A 15,520-nucleotide genomic window follows, 5' to 3' on the forward strand; every position below is an offset into this window, starting at 1 on the left:
AGGGATTAATAAAGCTAAGTCTAAGTCTAAGTCAAAGTCTATTTCTAGTCATAGTTCCATTATCTTTATTGTGACTATTATTGCCACTGGTCATCACACCCCCAACAGGCACCGTCAGACACCGCCTACCAAGAGCGTGGGTCTGTCCAAGGTTTCTCCCTAAAAGGAAGTTTTTCCTCGCCATTGTTGCACCAAATGCTTGCTCTTGGGGGAATTACTGGAATTGTTGGAGCTTCAGTTATAGAGTGTGGTCTAGACCTACTTTATCTGTAAAATGTCCTGAGATAACTCTTGTTAGGATTTAATACTATAAATAAAATTCAATTGTGCCATTGACTGTATAAAATAGATATGAACCCAAGTCACAATGAAGGCCACTACATGTATAGGGTTTGAACAGGCATTACTTTGGCTCCATCTAGTGCCAATCCTTTCAGTTTCCCACAATTTAAATCTTCTAGTGTAGCTTACACCAGTGGTTCCACCATATTAGACCATGGATCCCAAGTAAACAAGATGTTGTCCCAGTGGGCCCCCATCTGATGGGATATTTGCTTTTAGATGTTTAATAACAGTAAGTTTACTTGGTCATTGACAAATAAGGTTTTAAAAGTGTAAAAAAATAAAATTGACATATTTAATTAGAAACATAAGAAATATAATTAAAAGTGTTAACAATGAGATTTTGTGGTTTATGCAATTAATTAACACTGCTTTTGTCATTTTTACCATTTACGGTCACAATGTGTTACCAAAAAGTCATTCAGTTTAACCATGACTACGCAGATAGTTATTAACGAACAAGCCTGATTTGACATTGATGTTGAGATAGTATATAGTGTGTAACAGGGAACAAATATGAAATAACATGATCACTAATCTCATAAATGTAATCATTTCATGTGACTACTCTAAATCCTCCAACATGTTCAAGGAAGAAATTGCACAGGGAAATGAAAAAAGGGGAAATATTGAATAAAAGCCTAATCTGCTTTATATTTTTCTATTAATGTATTTCCTTTAGTTATTAAAACGGTTTTACCGAATGACCAGGGCTGATTATATCTAATGACTGTCTTGATATTCTGAATATTCAAGACTACACACAGACATAAAAAGCCACAAAAACACATTTTATTGATTCATTAAAAGATTTAATTGTTATTGGAAGAAACATAATTACATAAAACTCACATTGTTAATTATATTTAAGTGATTAAAACATTTTTCTTATTGGAATAAATATATTTACATAACACTTGTATTCTACATTGAGTGAAAAAACCACAGAAGCATTTATTTGATCATGGAACAAATAACCTAGGTTTAACTTTGTTGCATGAAAACCAGCCAGTCTCTGGAGCATGACCTTGAGGACTGGGAAATTAGAGGTTCTGGCGCATCTTCTGATGATTTTGTCTGGTTTAGCTGGCCAGATGAAGACATTTCTTTCCCCAGACTGCTGCACGCAGTTGACCTCAAACTTGTCTTCAATCACTTTGCGGACCAGGGCTACAAAGAGATCAAGGAGCTATCATAAGAAGCAATGACAAACTTTCTCCGGAGCTCACCAAGGTTGTCCTTTTGCTGGTTCTTGGCTAAGGCCTGCCTTTCCTTTCCTGGGGTATTTTTAAATCGACTTCTTGGGGGTTGCGCACATGCACAGGGCGGGTCTGCCGCAAAAGCAGGAACCTTCACAATAATATATTTTCCCATCTTTTTGGAGGTTATTTGGTGCAATTTCATTGTACCTTTAATGACGGGGAGGTAATGCCTCATCGTACTTGCCACTGCCCTCAATCCAGAAGAATTTTACCTTTGAGGCACTGGCATTGAGCACACTAAAGAGCTCTGTTGGTGTCTGGATGTTTTGGCCACAGTGAACATTAGCATCAGCACATCGCTTCACAGCCCCACCAACACCAATTTGTGCCCCCTTGCCATGAGCATGTCCATACTTTCATCTTCAGTAGACTTGACTACTGTAAAGGGGTCTTTACAGGTCTCCCTAAAAACTCCATCGACAGCTGCAGCTGATTCAAACGCTGCTGCTCGAGTCCTCACTGGACCAAGAGACTGGATCACATCACTCCAGTTCTGAAGTCTTTACACTGGCTTCCTGTGTTCTCAAAGAATTGATTTCAAAGTACTCTTGCTAGTTTATAAATCACTTAACGGTTTAGGTCCAAAATACATTCTGATCTGCTACTCCACTATGACCCCCCCAGACCTCTCAGGTCATCTGGGACAGGTCTACTTTCTGTCCCCAGAGTCAGAACTAAACAGGGTGAAGCAGCTTTCAGTTTCTATGCTCCATATCTGGAATAAACTCCCAGAAACCTGCAGATCCGCTGCTACTCTCAGTTTCTTTTAAATCAGGCTGAAGACCTTTCTTTTTGAGCTGCCTTTCTTTAAATGAATGCTAATTTCTTTAAATTTCTTATGCTGCACTGTAACTTTTATTCTTGTGTTTTATGGTCTATTTTTTCTATTCATGTGTTTTAACCGGTTTTTAATGCTTATGATTTTTAACTGTTTTTACTTGTGTTTTATCTGTTTAAACTGATTTTGTGTAAAGCACTTTGAATTGCCCTGTTGCTGAAATGTGCTATACAAATAAAGCTGCCTTGCCTTGCCTTGCCTTTAAACTCCAAACTCAAATTCAAGTTTTTCAGATGTGGCCCTAATCTTCTTCCGTAGAATTGTGTTTGGATACATTTTCTTAACCATTAGAAAATACTTTATATTTAGCTTGTTGAGAACTCTACCCTGAATTAAAAGACCCCTTCGTAGTTAAGAATAAAACGTATTTGCACTTGTTTTATGAGATTTTATGACAGTATACTATTGAAGGTACTGGGCAAACCAGAGACAATGGTTGTTTGATGTAACCATAGCCTGTACCGTCGATAGATGTAACAAAGGACATAACTATCGAGGGATGGCAGTAATGAGAACAATTTAGAATGCCAGCTCCCGTAAAACCTCAAAGACGAAGAACAAAAAAAAAAAAAAGCAACATATAATGACGTCATTATAGAGCGCCGCAGAACCTAGCACTCCAGCTAGCAACGTTAGCTCGCGTTTAGAAAGGATGTGTTTGACAACTTTACGCTTAATGTTGTGGGGTGTTTTATCGTGTTAGATGGTCCACCAACCGCCCCGGTGCCGAGTAATTGTTTGCTTATGTCTCAACTGGCAGTCGTTATGGCAGAGGAGGAGGATTTATCACCAAACCCTCTGACAGAGGACATGAAACACAGCAATGGCGGCTTCGTACCTCCAGACGGTTTATGCTGGGTGTCAGTGCTGTCCTGTCTGCTGCTGGCGTGTTCGTATGTTGGGAGTTTATACGTGTGGAGGAGTGACCTGCCGAGGTGAGCCCCACAGTGGTGGAGAGACACACTCTATGAGCTCAATGCGGGTTTATTGCTTTCTGCTACGTGGTTTAGTGAAACTATATTTATGTCCATTCCGGTGTTGTGACGAACACTGTTCCCCCGTCGATATGTGTTCCTCCCCCCTACCGTTACCTAAACCTGAACCAAACCTTATCGCTAACCCTAACTACAGATGGGGGCGCTACGCATTTAAACAAGAGGGAAACACTATGACGCCGGCATAGCTGATCTATTAAGCTCAATGGGCTTTTACATTAAAGTCACAAACAGTTTGTTACTTAAATCATAATTAGTGCACATATTCTCTCTGAGCATGTGGGTCTCCTCACTGTATTGGACAGTGACATTAGTAGCCGCTATGTTTCATTTACAGGATTGTTCAGGTGTTGCCAGAGGGTGTCCCTCATTTTTGGCCAGATGTCCGTTACCTTCTGTTTTCATGTGTTGCCATTCTGAACTTTGGCCGATTCGGTAAACATCCTCAGAGCTAGAACTGGCAATCAAATTAATTAAAATCAAATCAAATTACATCTCAAAAATTACAATTCTCATCACACACTTAACAGCCATTATAATTCCAGAGCTCACCTCCCTACGTACCCATGTTCGACCAATACAGGGCTATTTTGCAGCGGCACTGTTGCTGCATCCTGCGCTTAGCTGCCCAAGACGATTGTGATTGGTTCAAAGACATGCTGATAAACCAGAACATGTTTTTCTCCCATCCCAGAATGCTGTGTGGATTAGTTAGACCCTCCTCCGCAGTGCTGTTAAGGAAGGTCTGGCAATGCAAGACTATAATGTGATTTTTTTCTCTACTGGTCCTTGCTTAGGGATCACCCCACTGTGATAAAGAGACGCTTCACTAGTGTGCTCATCGTGTCGGGCCTGTCGCCTCTCTTCGTGTGGACATGGAGGGAATTCACAGGTGTCAGGGTGAGTCCATGTCTCAGAACCACTGTCCAGAACACCTGAGGATTAAACAAATTATTTATTTGACCTTATAGTGCTGTTGTGTCGTGCTTCTATTCATTAGCTGTTGTATTGTGTGTGTGTGTGTGTGTGTCAGACTGGCCCATCGTTACTGGCTCTCATGGGGATCCACTTTGAAGGCCTCATTCCGGCCGTCATACTTCCTCTGATGCTCACTATGGTAAGAAACAAGTCTTCTGTGATAATGATTTATTGGCCCCTCAGAAGTTGCCTGTTGCTTAAGTTTAAGCACAATTTAACAAGCTGGAGCTGAGGCGGGCCTACGGACTCTTATCGCCTCCTGTGATGGCAGCCCACTGTTACTCAAAGCTGCATGACCATCATTTTTTAGAACACTTTGCTTGAATATAATTTTAACAAAATATAAAAGACAACACATGAAGTACAGTTGTCATGAAGGGTGAACTTAGCTTAGGAGACCAAAATACCAGACTGTAAACATGTTTAATTCTGCTGTAAAGTTGACCATTTTAACATGGGGGTCTATGTGTTTCTGTGTTGCAGGTCCTGTTTCTGGGCCCCCTCATGCAGTTGGCCATGGACTGTCCCTGGAGCTTTATGGATGGGATTCGGGTGGCCTTAGGTGAGACAGCCAAAATGCTTTTTTATTATGATTTTTTCAAGATCACAGATTTTAGGGCCATTTCCAAATTGGACCATATCTCCATACTACTTGATACTTTTTGACAGATTTTAATTAAGGTTTGGATAGGCATGTAACAATTTAGATCTTTATTTTTTATTTTTAGAATGTTCAAAATAAAGGTAATAATTACATTGTCTAATCAAAATTTTTTGACATAATCACAGCTTCTTTGTTCTTCTTTTTTTAACAGCAATTAATTGTCAACATTAGCTAAGGTCCTAAGGGATATGACCTTTGATGGTAATCAGTGTTTCCCACACATTGGTTGTACTTGGGCACACTGCCTAGGTAATTTGAGACTGTCCAGGTAGATTACATCCAAATTTATTTTAGTTCCCAATTAACAATGGATTTCATTCAGTGCACATTGACCAGCGGCCTCCAGCCCCGCTCCCTCATGGTCGCGTTCCACGTACCTGACAGTATCAACGCTTTACTTCAGGCTCAGAGGCTATAGTTAGTAGTAACTTCCTGCTGCTGGTCTTGTTGCAGGTTTAACACCGCTATAAAAAGCTCCCTGAACAACATTTATCAGAGTTTGGTTGTTACTCCCGTCCGCGGCAGTCTGCTCCACTCCATATCTTTATAATAGAGCTAACCGCTAACGGAGGTAATCGTTGCTAATTTACGCTTCAGTTCTCATTCTTCTTGCCTGAATCCATTAACTGAGCCTGAATAAACCCCACGATTTTATTAATTAGGCTGTGTTATTAATTTGGTTTTTAAGTTTGGGTTGTATATCCACAACTCCAAAGCCACATAACTGCAATCATTTCTCAGCCCACATTCTGCTGCAGGAAGATTTTACTATTACGGTGAACTGTTACGAAGTGCTTGCTCTACTTTAGGTGGGAATAACATGCTCCTCTGTCTCTGTCCCCCTGCAGACCCGTGGTTCTGGATGCTGTGTTTCAGCGACATGCGTTGGTTGAGAAATCAGGTGGTGGCGCCGTTAACAGAGGAGCTGGTGTTCAGGGCCTGCATGCTGCCCATGCTGGTGCCCTGTGCTGGTCCTCTCACCGCCATTTTCACCTGCCCCCTATTCTTTGGAGTGGGTGAGTTCTGCTCAGGGCTGGGTACAAAATTCGATACCTTTTAGGCACCAACTACTACATCATATCTGTTTCCAGTAAAACAGAGCGAAAGCAGAAAATCTGAGTTGTGTTCTTTACAAATTAAATAAATGTCAGACTTACTGATGTGATGTGCGTTCTTCCTAGAAAACAATCAGGTTTACATATGTCTTGTGACATACTGCTTCTAGAATTTATTCACCTTTTTGTTTTTGTTAAAGAAGGAAATGAAAATCACAATACTCCTAGAATCGCGATAAATGAAAATCGCAACACAAATCGAATCGGCACCCATTTATGGTGACAGAATCAAATCGGGATAAAAGCACATTGTCCCAGCACCTAGTATTGAAAAATGCCTCGTCATTTAAGACCCAATTTATTAGGAGTGTCAGTGAGCCTAAAAGCATGCAGCATGCTACTACCAAGGTCTTATTAGGTTTGTAAATGGCTGTCTAGTGTTACACATCATAGAGGTATGCAGGAAAAACTCGTTTTGGAGCGTGTTGCAGGCATGAATATTTGCACACAACAATACAACAACCAATAATCGGTTGAACATTAAATATCTGGTCTTTTGTAGTGTATTCAGTTGAATATGGGTGGAAAAGGATTTGCAAATCATTGTATTGTATTTTTATTTATGTTTTACACAACACCCCAACTTCATTGGAAATGGGGTTTGTACATTTAGTTTGATTCCATGTAGCAGTCATAGCACATGAAAGCAGCAGATTCGCGCCGTGTGTTGCAAAGTTGATTGATGCCGCTGCGTCTCTCCTCCAGCTCACTTCCACCATGTGATTGAGTTGCTGCGGTTCAGGCAGGGCACGCTGTCAGGGATCTTTCTCTCTGCAGGTGAGCGCCAATGTATTCAGTCATGTGTCACCCTACAGTGCAGTCTCTGTGACTGTGTCACTCTGTTAGTTGGCGATACAGTCGTAGGAACAAGCTGATAACGAACCGTGTTTTTCTGGTGTACTACAGTGTTCCAGTTCTCCTACACAGCAGTGTTTGGGGCCTACACTGCCTTCATCTTTATCAGAACAGGTGAGATGCTTTCATTTACATCCTTTACGTTTGCCGGCCAGCTGACAATAGGCATCCTAAAATGTGCATAATCACATAAGGCTGTATCATGTGGACGCTGCCAAGTAGCAGAAGTAACAGTGCTTTGCCTTCTTAGAGTAGTTCCCAGTATGTATACGAAAATGGCTGTGTCTCATGTGACCTTGTTATTTGTACGCGCTTTGACTATACAAATCACAACATGTAAATAGGAACATGTTGCTGTTATTTTGCCACTTATTGGGAGCAGTAGGCTAGATGGGGCTAGTTACCTCCAGCATCTGTGGTAAGCTAGGCTAGCAGTGGGTGCATCAGACAGAAACATGCATGTAGATGAGAAGGGTATGTACAGATTTATCCAACTTTGGGGGATACGGTGAATATGCTAAAGTTACAATAAGTCGGCGTGTTCCTTTTAACAGCTAACGAGTCAGAAGCCATTGGATTTACAGTGAGCGAGCTGACGATAGTTTTACTTTTGTACGTGTCAAAACTCTGCTACAGCTCAAACATGTCACTGACGTTTCCAGTTAACAGTACTTACTTACTTCTCTTCATCCCCTGTGTGACATAAGGCTGCAAAGAGATCTCTCCATCGCATTGCATTATTCCTTGGTAACATGATGCAAATCACCCTGGAACGGGTGCATCTTGTCCAGCAGCTCCACCAACTTTTAGACACATCAGCTAGCAGGGCCGTTTCTATCCCAAAAAGGGCCAACTTCTTCCAAAGGACAGCACTGCTGTTGCCAACTTGGCCTTTGTTTACAAAAATGTTGATTTGTCATATAATCGTTAATTTACCCTAATAAGTCAGACTCAGTGATGAGCGAAACCCTAGCAGAGGGACAGACACAGAGCTGAAGCCGAGCCAAAGTAGCGCACTGTTTAATTAATTAACTTTATTGGTTATCAGGCAAATGAAACTCTGATACAGATAATCGGCAAACTGTCAACAAACGGCCAGAGAAGCGGCCTATCCCAACTAACTGAGCCAATCAGAGGCAGAGTTGGGCGGGACATTCCTTCGCCATCCTAGGTAACGCGTATGTGCATACGGGTAATCTCCCAGTGTTAATGTTTCCTCTTCCTGTGTGTTGCAGGTCACCTGATAGGTCCGGTTCTCTGCCACTCCTTCTGTAACTACATGGGTTTCCCAGCAATCAGTGCAGCGATGGAGCACCCCCACCGCCTTACTGTCCTCTCCTCCTACCTAATGGGGGTCCTCCTCTTCCTCTTCCTCCTCTTCCCCTTCACTGACCCCTCCTACTACGGCCTCCCCACACCGGTGTGTACTCTCACCTCCTCCCCCAGCTCCCTCTGCCTCTCCTGATCCCTGCCCCCCATTCCCCCACACCTTTCTGCAGTGTTCACGTCACCTTCCGCTGACCAAGCAGTTTTTTTTTTTTTTTTGCCAAGTTAGAGTTCAGGTCCGGTCCAGTTTGGACTGACCGCTTTAACAGCCATGTGGACTAAGTTGCCACAGAAAGGGGTGGGGGAAAGCCGTAGCTGTCCAATGGTCGATGGACCCTTGATATGTCGATACATTTACTTGACATATTCCGGGCCTACGCTGCCAACCTGATACTGGTTTCAGTTTAGTTGGAACACTGAAGATCCTCTTACACTTATGGATCTCATCAGTTTGTGATGAAGCGTCATAATGTACCTTTTTGGTGTACCTATTTCCCACTCAACACGCCTGGTCTTAACGCATCATTCTGGTTTATTACAACTTGGGTCTTATTTTCGTAATTTTGGCAGCCATTTCTATCGGTAATAATAAAATGAAAGAGTCTGTAGTAAACATCAATCCACTTCCTTGTTCAAGGTCTGATCTACTGCACTTGTAATAGTTGTACGCAAACATTAGGGCCGCAACTTCTGACTTTTTTTGCGTAAGCATTAAAGGAAGCAATTTTATCATATTGGCACTTTCTGGCTACCATACCTTGGCTTCTGCTGTATGATGCTTCCAAATGTTTGTCCATGTTTAAAAAAAAAAAAAAAGAACTAAAACATTGGCCAGTATAGCAAAAGTTTTTAAGTAAAATATTGATAATGGCATTGGGGCGGGCTCTAATTGTTAAGGACATTTTGACCGTTTGATCTCCAATAGTGGTTTAGATAATCTGGCTAAACTGTTGGTTTATTTATAACATGTCTGAATTGTAGAGTTCTGCTACCTAACAGGTCTCAACAAGGTATCAGGTTTTGGGTTCGGCTTGGACTCATTTTGGAGGGTTGGGGTTTTAAATTTGGCAGTACTAGCTGGGTTAAGATGAATCTAAAAGGCCTGGTCGGGTGTGTATATATCAAGTTGTAATAAACCGGAGTTATCCTTTTAATGCTTTTGAGCATCTCCTTAGTGACACACAGAAATGGTTTTAGTGGGTTGTAGGTGAAACAGTATTCCAGTGAAGACAGGGAGGGTCCCAACCCTTACAAAAAAGACATGTCTAAACATGTCTCATCGCTGCACTGCATTCTGGTCTATAGAGGCTCAGAGAGATGTTGGCATTTTGCCTCTCCTGGTTAGGATTTCTGTCCAAATGATTGTTGAATGGTCAATAACCCTGCTGTAGCTGCACTGGAGTACAGGGATGATGCTGTGATATTGAAATGGGAAGTATCCGCCAGGAATGGTTCAGCTGTACTTTTTAGTGTTCTGAGCTTGTTTTTAACAGCAAAATTCCAGTGGATGTCCTCTTCATTTGAAATCAGACAGCAGGACTCTGCTGCTGCAGAGAAACATTCTGCTGGAAGCGTTCAGTGTTTTGTACTATATATTAATGGTTATTTATATACCTCTGCATGTTTCAGGGCTGGTAGTTTGTTTAGTTGGTGATGGGATAGCTTGGGAGGGGGAGGGGGGGTGTTCACTGTTCATATTGGCTGAAACGTACTCTGTGTAAGTGCACAAATGCAAAGGACAAACTGGTTGTACATACTTAGAACAGTAACGTGTGTTCTTATGTCCTGCCCTGGGCTGCCATGACAGTTGTAAAAAAAACAATCTGTACCACTTTCACGTCGGTGTGGTTAAAACGAACCCAGGGGAACATTCAATCTCAAAACGGTGTGCACGGTTTTGCTACGGTTTCCTGGTTGAACGACACGTTAACCTCGGAACGGTGTGCAACGGCTTTGAGTTGCGTGTTCTCTCGTTTATTGGCTGTGTAACGATTAGCAGAGACGCGTCTGTAAACGCACAAGCGCACACAACCAGGTGTTCAACGTACCCCTGTTTTGATTTTTTTTTAAAAGCAGGTAAAACAGTTTTGCTTATACCCTCTGTGCGCCATAGGAGTTAAAAGTACTACAGGTGTGAAAGGGGCTTACAGTACAAAACTAAACCAAGTACTGTGTTGTTATGTAATCCTCTTATTCAGGGACTTTGGTTTATATTGTTCTCACGTAGTGCATGCTACTTGAGCAAGTTGTCTTTAATCAAATTAACGTGCTAGCAAAAGCAAAGCAAACTAGCGGCTTTTCCGTCTACCATATGCACGTACTGTACGTCCCATCCTCGGTCCTGTTCTAGTCGTGCACTCCTACATTCAGTCCAGTTTGAGTTTGTGTGGCCTGATACGTCTGCGTTTGTGTCCTTACACAGAGTATGCTTTGGTCTTAAAGCTGGATTATTTTATTAGTTGTCTCTAGTCTTTTCTCTCGAAGATCTTTACTTCGAGGTCTCTTATCCTTGTTTACATTGGCGAATTGCTAATTGTCATTATTAAAATTTGGTTCTAAGCTTTCATAGGCTGTCTTTTACCCACTGTATCTGTATATGTAAATAGGGGTGATTATGCCCACTGCTCCCATTCTCTCTTGCTTCAGTTATATGTTGCCTTTTAATTGAAGGGAGCACAACACGCAGATGTTGTTTAATAGAGGCTAGTGCGCTCCAGCCACTACACTGCATGCTGCTGCTGAAAGGGCATTGTGTCCACACCTGTACAAAGAGTCACTACTAATAACACACACAGTGTGCCACCGGCACATGACCCACTTAGAGGGAAATGATTTATTTCTAACCCAGCGTTTTGCCATCATTCCAATCAGTTAGTATGGGTTACCCTCTGGTAACATTTACCGAGTTAACACCGGTATCTGCAGAGTTCAAACCAGCAACACAAGATGTTCTCCTCAGTCACTTAGACGTAAAAAAAATAGGGTCCAGGTTGAAAAAATCCAAAAGGTACCCTTTAAAGCTAACCTGTGGAGTGTCTGACCACAGGTAGTGCTTGCATCCATGTCTTCATCAGTGGGTCCCGCTTTTGTTTTGTTTGTATCGTGCACACGGATGCACATGCAAATCGCTTTCAGGCTATTCCACTGATTGACAGATGAAGGCAGAGAGAAGGAAGATTTCTAGCTAAACAGGGATGTAAAGAAACCATGATTTAAAAAAAAAAATCATCTATCGGCTTTACGAATGAATGTTCAGTGGTGAAGGATTTGCATTGATATGCAATTATACACACCGTATAGTTTTGAGGAACCCAAAATGAAAATATAACTTTTTTTTTCCCCCATGGAAACTCCCCAGGGCTTTAACATAGAGAAGAACAGTCGCCTAGTTACTGAGAACTGCTTCACCAGACCTCAGCAGCACTGTCATTAAATGTCATCATAACCAGCTAGAAATAATGGCCAAAATGGACTAACTGAAACAAAGGGTTTCACTCAATTTAACTTTTGTTTATGGCCAACAATTTGTTTTTATTTTTTTATAGTTTTGTGCACTAGACTTCTGCCTAATCGTATAATATTCTCATTCTCTGGAAGGGCATTTCTCCATTGGAGCGGACTGTTGAGCTCTCACTCCCCTTATCGGAAGTTATTCGTAGCTCACAGCTGACGTTTAAGGTGCTTCTCAGAGTGTGAGAGCTCAAAATGGCAAATAAATCTCTATAAGCTATACTTAAACTGTGAAGAGAAAGTGGGCTGCTTGGGTCTTCAGCAATAAATCCTATACGTGGGAACGTTTTTGGTTCCATTTTTATGTGATTTAGCAAGTAAAGCAGAAGATTATCTGAATGAAACATGGCTGTATATGTGTATTAATTATTGAGGTAATTCTTTAAAGGTCCCATATGGTGACACTTATACTTATATTTGTGATGTTGATGTCGTATTAAATTACAGAAGAGTATTAGGGCCACGCACACAATTTTTTTCGAGTTCTTAGTTTAAAGTCAGAATTATTCAGATAAAGTCAGAATTCTTTTTTTATTTTTTATTTTACAAACATGACCTTAATCTCAGAATTATGAGATCAAAAAAGAAATCAGAGTTCCGACTTTAATCCTAAATCTCTGAGAATTAGGTCAACTCAGATATACTGTACAGTACATTTATTTTATATAGTATATTATTTTTAGATTTACGTTCCTAATCCTCTTCCGTAATTAAACACTAATTTAAAAGTGTTACCAAAAATATGTGTTGAGTTAATATTTCACCCTTTTTCCTCACAACCTCTGCCACACACACTTGGATTAGCTGCTAGACAGAATGTTCAGCCCACCACTAATTCGTATTATATCATAGAAAATGGGGGGGGGGGGCTTTTTACTTTACACCCCCTTCAACATGACACACAAAAACACAAATTTTCCCCATATGGGACCTTTTTTTTTGAAGTTTATAAAACCACGACAGGCAGAGAGTTGGACACATGGAACTGTTGTGCTGGGAGTTTGTACCTTGCCTCGCTGACGCTGGCAGCAGAGGGCAGCAGAGCACTGTGAGAAGCAGAGCCGCTGGGGGGGGGGGGGCATGCTCCGTTCTATCATCCGTCACTGGAAAAACCAATTCACTCTAAATTTATTTTTGACTTTAATGTCTACACAATCATACCCTAATAGAGGCGATTGATGCAGAGAGGAGGGACCATGTGGGGAGAGACTCCCTGTTGCTCCATCCCTACTAAATAGTTTCAGTTTTTTTGGCCTCCCACTTTGTTTTCTTTTGAATTGCTCGACTGTAGATTCTTTTTTAAATTTTCATACCACAGCCATGCTTTACAGATAATCTATACAACAAAAGTCCACTAACACCTTGCCCAGAGATTAAGTTAGAAATTTGAAGTTAAGGTTAAAATTAAATTTAACCATACAAAAATGATATGCTTCAAACATTTTGTTCACACCTAAATTACATATAAAGCCACTGTGTTGATCTGACCATGCATATAGCACATGTAATGCATGTTGTTACAGCCTCATTTACATTGTACTGATGTCATGTATTATTCTTTGTAGAAAAACAAGCCAGTTTCAGTGAAGATATAGGTTAGCCTTTTGCCTCTTGTTTCTTGGTGGTAAACTGACAGTGACGCTGTGCTGGTGTATTTCCATGTGTCCTGAAACCAGATCTTCATTTGTTGCTTTGAACCTTCCCTATCAGTGTCCAGGGGACGGGTTTTTCACTGGTTCTTCTGGGGGTGTAGCAATGTGCTCTAGCGTCTGCCACAATGTTTTATTTACCTACTGGGTGCCAAATTCAGACATTTCCAAATTCTACACACAGTGGCTTTAATAAAAAAAAAAAAAGAGATCAAAACTACAGCAATCAAATAATCATTATTATAAATCTCCAAATACCTCATCTGCCTATTAAGAGACCAATGGCTAACTATATATATACACTGTAATTTCTTTTTGGAGCACTTTTCCAAGCAAAAGAAATGCAGAATTAAGAAACAGTTCCGCCAATCCTGCTAAGAACTATTGACATATTAAAGATTGATAAACTTAATAGACTGAATCACTTGTTGCTAGCTATTCTGTGTCAAGCTACATGTTATTAGCAATTGGATGTTCCCATTCACGTCTTGTTAGAAAAGCCATACACCAGGGTTGACCTCTAATCCAAATATCTTTTGTTTCTGCTAAAGAGGCACAGGTCAAGGTTGCCCCATTTCATCCTTTTTATTTTCTGTTTAACTCGATGTGCATTGTTCCGCTGGAAGCAGCCCAGAAACTCAGATATTATTTGCAAATAGGCTGTACGCTTTTTCCCCTCGTCTGATCTCGGGTTTCCTGTCACTGGCTTAACCTCAGACACAATTGGGGTGAAGCGGTTTTACCTATACTGCTGTAAAAAAGAAAACCTTTATATTCCCAGTGTTTTCAGCCAAAAACAACACATGAGCATTTGCTGTTGAAGATGGCGAAACTATATTAATATGCAGTGAACCGGATCATCAGAGACTGCAGAGTCTATTTTTGCTGAGCTTTAGCAGCTCCCTTATTTTAATACACAACACCCTGAGGAAGAATACTGCAAATGTGCATTCTCAGAACTTGTGAAACAAAAAAAATAGTCAGCTGGTGAAACCGAACTCCACAGATGTTTATATTCACTATCTTTTGTAATCAGATCTATTTTGGTGAACAGATATGTGCATGTATTTTATGCTTACTGTGTCACACTTGTTGTACAATTCAAGTTAGAGACGAGAGAGTTGCGTTTTTAGTATGACAATCTTTTACAGAAACTTTGGAATCACTGCAAAATATCTATTTGTGAATAAATTATGTCTTTTATACATCATTCAGTGTCTGTGTTGTTAATGCCTCGTTAAATTCATGTCGGTCTGTCCAAATGTTGCAGAATGCATTTACACTTCATACATGATCTTTGTCTCCTTGATTTGACGATCCCTTTTTCCTCTAATATATTGCAGTGAGATTTAAGATCAATACATTAGCCTAACAACTTTTTTTAGTGGACTATGCCACAAGGACATCAGAGGACATGACCCTTCCTTGGCCAATATTAATTTTTTCTATGACCCTCCAAAATGATTGGAAAAAAGGCATGACTTTCCCCAACAATTTCCCCAAGCAAAAAAATTGCTGCCTTCTGTTCGGTTTGCGCTTGGAAAAAATACAGATAGCCTTTGTTTTGTTTTTACAACCATGACACACATGACTAACCTCTGTCTTCTCATCTTACACACTTCACTGCCATTTCAGTAGATTTACTCACTTACATCGTTGTGGACACATAGTGAGTATGGAATCTAAATGTACACTTCCTGCATTACTTTAAATACTAAGTTACTCCTCTAGTAAACTAGTATTCACATGAAGTAAAACAATAAAACATTGAGACCATTCAACAAAGCACACCGGGTAATATCAAATTCAACACATTAACTGGTTGCTATGGACTCGTCACTAGGCTTCCTCAGTCATTGTATATTTTAGCATAAGGAAAGCTGTCGAAGCTGAACATTATCCAAAACTCCATTTCTCGGACGAGCGTCAATTTGGGAGCTTGCATACTACCACTCCTTACTTCTCAAATGACTTGAAAAGGCTAAT

General features: G+C 40.7%; 1 protein-coding gene across 1 annotated transcript; it reads left to right on the forward strand.

Moving 5' to 3' along the window:
- Positions 1 to 3,025: 3,025 nt before the first annotated feature.
- rce1a (Ras converting CAAX endopeptidase 1a) lies at positions 3,026 to 14,739 on the forward strand. Its single transcript, XM_032544479.1, has 9 exons — positions 3,026 to 3,377; positions 4,235 to 4,337; positions 4,471 to 4,554; positions 4,899 to 4,977; positions 5,928 to 6,095; positions 6,900 to 6,971; positions 7,101 to 7,163; positions 8,285 to 10,140; positions 10,492 to 14,739. Exons 1-8 carry the CDS (start codon positions 3,187 to 3,189, stop codon positions 8,512 to 8,514), a joined length of 990 nt encoding a protein of 329 aa, XP_032400370.1. The 5' UTR covers positions 3,026 to 3,186; the 3' UTR covers positions 8,515 to 10,140; positions 10,492 to 14,739.
- The last annotated feature ends 781 nt before the right edge of the window (positions 14,740 to 15,520 follow it).

The sequence above is a fragment of the Etheostoma spectabile genome, chromosome 19 (assembly GCF_008692095.1).
Source record: "Etheostoma spectabile isolate EspeVRDwgs_2016 chromosome 19, UIUC_Espe_1.0, whole genome shotgun sequence".
NCBI classification, from domain to species: domain Eukaryota; kingdom Metazoa; phylum Chordata; class Actinopteri; order Perciformes; family Percidae; genus Etheostoma; species Etheostoma spectabile.

Excerpts from the sequence above, each read along its gene's own strand:
- rce1a (XM_032544479.1), top strand. The coding sequence starts at position 3,187 with ATGTCTCAACTGGCAGTCGTTATGGCAGAGGAGGAGGATTTATCACCA. Across the intron at positions 4,338-4,470 it reads GGGAATTCACAGGTGTCAGG|ACTGGCCCATCGTTACTGGC; the intron begins GTGAGTCCATGT and ends TGTGTGTGTCAG. Across the intron at positions 4,555-4,898 it reads TTCCTCTGATGCTCACTATG|GTCCTGTTTCTGGGCCCCCT; the intron begins GTAAGAAACAAG and ends TCTGTGTTGCAG.